This window comes from Pangasianodon hypophthalmus, chromosome 12, assembly GCF_027358585.1.
Source record: "Pangasianodon hypophthalmus isolate fPanHyp1 chromosome 12, fPanHyp1.pri, whole genome shotgun sequence".
In the NCBI taxonomy this organism is placed as follows: Eukaryota; Metazoa; Chordata; class Actinopteri; order Siluriformes; family Pangasiidae; genus Pangasianodon; species Pangasianodon hypophthalmus.
In genome coordinates this window covers 11,653,799-11,662,484 of record NC_069721.1, presented here as the reverse complement: position 1 = coordinate 11,662,484, position 8,686 = coordinate 11,653,799, and the positions used below count along the sequence as shown (strand labels likewise).

The window sequence follows — 8,686 nt, the reverse complement described above, 5'->3', positions numbered from 1 at the left end:
TTAGGAGCCCTAATACTATAATTATGCTTTATGTGTAGAGTTTATTTTGACAGCCATTACCTCTAATACAATAATAGTGCTCATAAGAGTGGAATGCAGAGGAAGTACAGAAGGATGGGCTAAGAGCAGCTGTGGTTGGCTGGGGTCAGGAGTGCTGGATGAGTTAGGTCCTACTGTGGGCGAGTTTGGAACCATTCCTACTCCAATCCAGCACAGAGGCCACTCACCTCTCCAGGTTTTGTTTGGTTGGACGGCTTCAGTATAGGCCCACTATTGTAAAGCCACTGGACGCTGGATGCTTTACCACTGTTTTCTTTGGGAAGCAGGAAATTAGATGACTGGCTACCTGCTACAACAACATCCTGCACTTGAGAAGTCATCTTTGCACCCATACCCACCTATTTTTTCCCTTCTCCTCAGCCCTACGCCAGTGGTCAGCCGCCAGACTTCTGGTGTGTGTCAGACTCCCACATGGGCTTGTCTGAATTCCAGTCAGGGCTCGGATCAATTCTTGTATCCAACCAGATGCTTCCGTTAAAACTAGAATCAGGGCCAAGTCTACGTTTGAAGCCAAATGTATGTAGAGACAATTTAACACTCAGGTAGAGATAGAGCCCTCAGGCAGGTACCTTTTATGCACTTACACACTTATTCTGTATTCAGTTAAAAGGAGTAGACCAACCACAGAGCTAATACATGCTGCAGCATATATTAGCCATAACAAATTCCAATATCTCACACTTGCAAATGATCATCCCTAGAAAAAGTTATTTGTCATAAATGATGGAAGACTTAAAAATCCATAGCACACATCCAACTGTATCCTCAGCTCATACATGAAAATGGATAATATATTACTTTAAATGTCATTCTTGGCACAAGAAGCATGAGGCATAAAGTTGTAGTAGTGTCCTTTGTGAACTATAAATCATTTTTAAATTTCTATTTCTTCAAACATTTGAAATATACATTTGTCTAAAAAGTTTAAGAGATTGTACTTATGGAGTCCAGACTACTGAACAATAATGCCAGAACATAAAGAGTGTCTTACTGAAAGCCAAGAAGGATGGCTTTATGATTTCAAATTATAATTCAGCATTTGCAATTGTTTCCATTTTTAAGTGATTTATTAACTTTTTGCATTTTTCAATATGCAACATCTGTGTTTTATCAATTTCATTACATTCAATGGAACAAAAGAGGTACAACAATGATTGAAAACAACTGTTCAATAGAAAAAGTATATTCTAAGAACAACTTGACAGCAAGACTTATAATAAAAACAAAGAAATGTAACATTGGGGCCTGGTGCATTGGCATCGGATGAGCAATCCTCAGATTATGAGGGATCCTGTGATCCTGTAACTGGCGGCTTTCAAGCTTCTGCCACTGTATCTGCCACTGTCATCACTGGAGGTGAAAGCTATTAAACACAACTTGAACAATGAATATGGATCAAATTTATGTTTGACAAATATATTCTCTGGTATGAATTTCACAGTTTGTAAGTGGATAATGTAAATATGTGAGTTTCACTTTAGTAGCATGTCCACACCAATGGCCCTTGAGAATGCTGTCCATCCAAAAAAAAAATTCCCTCCATGAAACAGTTTATCTGAATGTGTGAAGAGACTGGTGGAAAACCTGACATCATGTTAATTTCGTTTCATATTTATGGCTCCTCTGTAGCAGCCTGGGATCCCTGGATGTGTCTCTAAGTGAAGGTGGAAGTCAAGGTCATCACTCAGAGCTGGGTGAGGCTGCAGAATCCAACTCATCTGCTTCCAGGTCATGAGGGGAAGCAGGCTGACCACCTTTCACCCTCTTCCATTTCATACGTCTGTTCTGAAACCACACCTTTACCTATGGAGAACAGTCATCATTACTATAAACAGCATTGGTATTCATTTTAAATATTATATTTGGAGTCATAAGTTACTAAACACCAGCACACACATTTCATACTGAGATGGAATCATTTTTATTTTCTTACGTACCAAATGGTATGTGTTTTTAGTAATAAAGTAACTTACAATCTAATTGTTTTGGTGACTAAACACAGAGGAGCACAAGTTATAACTCTTCTCTCTCAGCATGACCCATGGACAAACAGCAGCTTAGGCCATCTGTTCCCACACTATTTTAAAGTATATTCCCTTTTCTCAATCTGTCTGCCATTTATTTGAGAGAAAAAATGTGGCATAAGGCCAAGAAATATCAAATATATTGGGGGTTGAGATATGGAGACAGAGTTGCAGAGGAATTGAGAATGATTCTGGAGCTGTTTTGGGATCTAGCTTAGCTTGTGTGTATTTGTGTTCAAGTATATGTACATGTGTGTGGGCCTGGGAAAGCCATCTAGGACAGGGCTAAGTGTGGCTTTATGAGTGTCACTAATGTTTCATTTAATTCAGTCTGATTTATGCAAAATGCATAGCTGTTGAGGGAAAAAAATCATGGATTATATGGTAGTACAAAACAGGTGAAAGTGTTGTACCTGTCTCTCGGTGAGATCCAAGTTAACGGCAATTTCATAGCGGCGCAGGCGGGTCAGGTAGTTGTGATGAGTGAACTCAGCCTCCAGCTCTCTCAGCTGCTCCTTAGTGAAGGCTGTCCTTTCCTTCCTTGCCTTGCAGTTTGAGTCAGGCTTAAATCCGGAGTCCTGGATATCTGAAATATACAGGTCGGGGAAAAGTCATTAAGGCTCAGGTGTTACAGATTTCATAATGAGTAATTTCTTTAAAATATGCATGTGTGTTGTGACTTTCCCATTTAAATTTCTGAACAACATTTGGTACTACATGGACTTTTCTACAAAAATGGGTGATACATTAAAATATATACTAATGGCTGACCTCCATTTCACATATTATGTTTAAAGGACTCCCACTTTACGATATATTTACTGGTTGTTGTGACCCGTCCAGGCCACACACTTCCACAGAGGTGCAGGAAGATCAGAGGAGTCATAGAACCAAGTTATAGTGTGTCAAGGTGGTAGGGAGCATGCCAAACAGGCCACAGAGGACTCGCATTAAGAAGGAATGCACCGAAACATTGTTAAAATTGCTACTAAAAGAACAAAGAGTTGGATGGGTACAGCTGAAGTGTGTGTCTTTCTCTGTGTGTGTTATTGTGTGTGTGAACATGTTTTTTATATATTGGTGGGGACCAAATCCAAATGTCCCCACAAGGATAGGATAAATGAGGAAATTTGTCTGATCTCAGTAAGGAAAACATTTTGTTGTTGTTGTTTTTGTTTTTTGTTTTGTTTTTTATTTTGTTTTTTTACTAAACCTTTTACTTAAAAAAAAAACTAGAGCTAAAAAGTGTCCTTTAGTTACTGAGATTAAGGTTACGTTTAGGTGTAGGTAGAGCAATTACTTAGCTTCATTAATAATTATATCCAAACACGTGTGTGTGTGTGTGTGTGTGTGTGTGTGTGGTGTGTGTGAAGTCTGTTCTTTTCATGCCCTCTGCACTCCTTGTCACAGTAATTCAACATAATCTGACAACCCACAATGGAGCAGAAACAGAAAATTTAGTTTGCTATGGAGTGGGAAAGTGGAGACTCTGACTTTTGTCAAGCTGTCTATAAAATACTTAAAACAGCGTGTGAGGACATGGCAGGTTGAACACTTTCCGTTATAAACGAATTGGTTGGTCAAATAAATTGTTTGCACCATCCAAACCTTACAAACTCAATTAACTCTTGAATCATAGTTCAGCATCAGTAGCGCCACCAAGAAGTGATGCAAACTCTGCAAGAAGTCTATAATTTGTCAAAGTGAGAATTTGTGGTTGGTGTTTGCCAGATCCACACAGTCAGACTGTGAAATAGACTGCAGTCATACGGGCAGATGTGAGTGCGGAGAGCCAGCAGAGGAACATTCTTATATGGCAATCTGTGTTGCCCTAAGAGAGTGCATTATTATTATAATTAGAATCCCATTCGTTTAAACACACTGCCACAAGTAGTACATGGACATGTGGTAGCAGGTTGGGGAGAAACACCTGGCATAGTATGCACATGTGTATGTGTGTGCGTGTCCACCAAACAGTCTCCAATAAATTTCCCCAGCAAAAGCCTATAAAGTTTTAGTGAACAGCCCTAACCTCAGCAGGGAGCCTGGAGGACAAACGACATTTGGCATGCTCTCAAATTGTTGGTCCAAATGAACCCAAAATAAGTCTGCAAGTTAAGTCAACAAAATAACAGCGGTCAATTGGTTTTGCAGCATGCATTTAAAGCCACTATTACAAGTTTTCTTCTACAACATAAAGCTGTGTTGCGTAAGATTTTGAAAATACTTAAAGTAATATGAGAAGCAGGGATCCTGAAAATAAGGGGTAGTAAGAAAAAATTTTACATTTTTCTACAATTCTACCCAAGCATTTTACGATCTATGAATCAGTTATTTTGCTGTTTATTTACCCCTTTTATATCCCTTATCTTTCATTTCACTGTCACCTAAAATTAAAATCACCTTGTGATACTGGAATGATGAAATTGTTTTTAGAAAATAATATATCTGATAACAATTACGTACAATCAGTAAGTGTTTTGTTGTCACATGATGTGCAAACCCAATGAAAATACAAACAGAGCTGGGAATGATTAACTTGTCAGCACTTACCACTTCACACAGTGTGACCTATTGATTTTGTTCTCGACATTTTCTTTTTTCATGTATATGCAAAGCAGTCATATACATATGTATGTGGAATATTTTGATTTTAACTCTGGATAAATTTTAGAATGGTGCATTTTCCTTCAGTCATTTCCAGAGTGTGTTCAGTGAGGATTCTGTTACCGCTTAATGACAGGAAAATGTCAGTAGGTAAGAATGCAGGAGTGGAATCATATGGAAGTTATATTACAGATGTGGTCTGGCATGTTTCTACTGTTAGTGAGCGAGGGTTACATTAAGGTAACTCCAAAAGAGAGACAGTAGATATTTATATTGCATATGAAGTCTTAAGGCATGGATGTATTGAGGAGATAGAAAACTTCAGGATGGAGTTTGTCTAATCATTTCTACAAACCACTCACAATTGTTTCAGAGAGAGAAAAGGATATTATCTTGCCTTTTTGGCCACTGAATTACAAAACCACTCAAGCGCTATTTGGGAAATATATTTATCTTTGAGAACGTTTCCTTTATTCCAGAAAGGCTGCCCTGTCTCAGTTTCCACAGTGAAGTTGAAATTAATGCCTGCTCCAGATGTGCCACAAACTTTGACGTTCTATTTTCCTTCGCTCAGAAAAGCACGTAATTGGAAGTGTGCAAAAAGCTCACTTCTGCAGCTATTATATAGATTTAATCATTTCCGGATTTTATTAACCATAACCATGGGGATCACTGAAATTTACAGTCCGGTAATCGGGTTCCATATGATGATACATTAACACCAGACATTTCTACTTTCCAAACAGAGAAGAAACAATAAGACAACTAGAAATAATTGTTCCAAACCTCTTCTATATATTTTTTTAAATATCAGTTTAGTAATATTAAACTCATTATAAATGTGCATGTCAGAGGATTAGTATAAGTTTCATGATTATTAACACAGGTGAAGTGACTCACTGTATCACTGTTTCCATCAGATTAATTCAATAATTCGATCCATAGGCTGCTGTTTTATATTTAGCTTTGACTGTCTTCTTTATGGCTGTGTATGTATTATTTTTAGGTCAGTTCATTAATTGGCACACTTGAAGCATAATAATGATCTTATATACTTGTATATGTGACAAAAACAAAATATAGATATTGTGTGGAAACAATGCGGTGGGCATCTGAGCATTACCTAAGTGCCTAAGAATTTAAACAATAGAAGGAAACTGTGGAATAATAATATATAAAGATTTATGTTTTATGGGTCATCTGCTATGTCTATTTCTGTAAATTTAGTAATTTTCTTTTCCTGTAAAAATGTCAAAGCCTGGGGCATTACGTGTGAAGATGTAAATATATAGTCTTATTCAGTGTTTTCTTCTAGCAGGTGCAATATTCTCATTGTTAAAGCCTAACATTGTTTGTTATTTCTTTAGTGCATTGTGAAATAATTACTTCCTTATGGAAGACCATTATGGAATTTAGATAAACAAAACATAATGCAATAACAATAACTTTATGTTCTGTTTAAAAAAAAGTGTTTATCATTTACAATATACAGTAGTTTTAGTGATAATTTAAAGGTTGTCCATTTTAGTTTCAGTCAAATATAAATTTTGAATTTAGGTATTCACAGCAAATTAAAAAAAATCAACAGAATTATCTTCCAGAGCTGAAAATATATATTACATTGCAATTGCATCACTGCATTTATTTGTGTAAAATCTATTTCAATTTCCTGTCTAGAGGTTTGATTTAACATATAATATTCATTTTAGAAGCAGTCATCTACTGCAAAATATGTTGTTTTGAACATATAAAATTGCTATACATCTTCTAACAAATAATGTGAAACCTAAGAAGCATATTGCTAGTATATCAGAATTTATATGAGAATCTTTGTGTGTAGTTGATTTTATATAAGCCTTGAGGACATAAATACACATATGACTGTAATGTGTTCAGTGTTAAAAATATCATGTGTTGCTGTTTGACACTGTGAAATGTTAACATACAAATCTTTCCACAGCAATATATTGATTATGTTTCAGAGTAGTACTGATCACATGAAATGTTGATCAGGGATTTTGCATAACACTTGATAATTCACCTGTTTTTCAGTGAGTTATTCTTCGTATCGGAACTGACACACAGTTAGCTTTCCATTACATAGGACTCACCTGTGAGTTCTCGTTTCCTCTTGCAGCTCTTCTTCTCTGTATCAGTTGTGGCTATGCTCTGAGGTGAGTAATCTCCTTCTAGCCCTGGTGTCACTGTCTCGGGCAGCCTGTCTGCTCCTGCACTGCCCATGTCTGTTCCTCCGGCTGCTCCGACTGTCACGGCAGCTGGATGGCATGGCTCCTGGCCCCTGCCACGTGGCTCACATGGGCTGAACTGCCACTCTGCCCGCTGGTATACGCCTTGCGCCTCCTGGTACAGTCTCTCGTCTCGTGGGTATGAGTGAGGCGCTGGCACCAGGCACGAGCTGGAGAAGTCTGTGTAGGCCAGGAAGTCGGGTTTCTGATGCAGGGAGAAGGAGGCCTGCTGGTAGGGCTGTAGACCGCCTCCGGAGACACTGGCAGGGTGAGGGGCTCTGGCACATCCCCAAAGAGCACTGCCAGGATGAGAGCTCCGCATGCAGCTGCTAGCTGGTTGATCCATGCTGAATCAGAAATGAAGGTTTGAAGTCACTCACACACAAACACCACCACACACACCCAGTGTAAAGCAGAAGTCCCTCAGTGAGGCAGCTGGCTGGCGCTGACACAAGTCTGTGTGGGAAACGTCCACTTTAGCGTTTGTTTTCACACACACATCGTCATTTTGCGGAGTCAATCCTGACAAATCACACACTCACTCGCAAAACTTCTCTTCCACTGCTTCGGAGTGTTGGTCTATAACTTAACACAAAGTGTGAGGTCAAGCACCCTCCAGCAGTGGTGTTACTGCAGCATCTCTTTCTCTGCCTTTCTCTATCTCTCTCTCTCTCTCTCTCTCAGTCCTGTGCTCTCTGAAAGTGTTGTGTGTGAAGAAGTTGTGGCCCACACTCTCACACCCTCTCATTCAGCATTAAGGTTAACCCACTGTATCCACTCCCAGCTGCATGGGCCACTCTCACAGTTCTGAGGCATTCCTGTCAAGTGATCCCACCTCCCTTTTAAACGCTTAGGTGGGAAAGAGTGGCAAGTTTATGGAGTGTAACGTGAGCTTGCAGAGGAGGAGTCCTGCAGGCCACATGTTGGTACCCTCCAACCCAGCCCTGCTTCATCTACTATTAATCATGGAGGGAATTTTATATGCACATCTAATGGGATTTCCAGGCACAAGCTTTTAAAGGAACATTGTCTGTAAAATATAAAACGAACACCCACATGGGGTTTCATTTTTGTTCTCCTCAAAACCCCATTTTCATCCTTTTTTATTTGTATGCAATTTAGTTTCAACCCCTAGATCATATTGTGTGTGGCAACAGTGGCACTAAGAGGGAAATGACTTCCACCACAATGATGTAAAAAAAAAAAAAAAAAAAAAAAAAATCACATGATGGTAATTTTTCCACACAAATTTAAGCTTAAGAAAAGATAATATATAGACATACATCTGTTAATATAAGCACCAGAATCATTTGAATGATGTCATTATTTAATACTAGAATAGATATGTATAATGTGACTATTTAAAATATGTACTATTTCTGTCTGTAATTTCAATTCAATTTTAATTGTAATAAGCTCCAGACGTGGTTTACCAGAATTTGAAGATACACTTAAAATTTGCAATTATTGGAAGGTGAAACACATTTCTTCTCCCAATTTAGTGCAAAATATTGCTTACAGACCCTTCCCAATTACATTTAGCTAAGATCTGAAAATTAGTGTTTTTCTAACCTATTTTAGTAATGTGTAAATATTTGGACACAATAAATATTTTTTTGTTATGTAGAGCATATGGTAGAAATCCCACCCCCCCATCCCCCCAGAATGAGCATTACCATTTGAGGCATATTGTGATTATCAGTGTTAATCACAGTTAATCACTGAAAATGATACTGTTTAAGCACAATG

General features: G+C 38.2%; 1 protein-coding gene across 1 annotated transcript; it reads right to left on the bottom strand.

The window, feature by feature from the left end:
* Window positions 1–1,227: 1,227 nt before the first annotated feature.
* meox1 (mesenchyme homeobox 1) lies at window positions 1,228–7,783 on the bottom strand. Its single transcript, XM_026915440.3, has 3 exons — window positions 6,803–7,783; window positions 2,498–2,670; window positions 1,228–1,863 (listed from the first exon to the last, which is right to left on the bottom strand). The coding sequence occupies exons 1-3, from the start codon at window positions 7,281–7,283 to the stop codon at window positions 1,741–1,743; spliced, it is 777 nt and encodes a 258-aa protein (XP_026771241.1). The 5' UTR covers window positions 7,284–7,783; the 3' UTR covers window positions 1,228–1,740.
* Between the last annotated feature and the right edge of the window lie 903 nt (window positions 7,784–8,686).

Coding starts and splice junctions, on each gene's coding strand:
- meox1 (XM_026915440.3), bottom strand. CDS start 7,283: ATGGATCAACCAGCTAGCAGCTGCATGCGGAGCTCTCATCCTGGCAGT. Junction 2,671..6,802: donor GAGGAAACGAGAACTCACAG/GTGAGTCCTATG, acceptor TGTATATTTCAG/ATATCCAGGACTCCGGATTT. Junction 1,864..2,497: donor TGGATCTCACCGAGAGACAG/GTACAACACTTT, acceptor TGTTCTCCATAG/GTAAAGGTGTGGTTTCAGAA.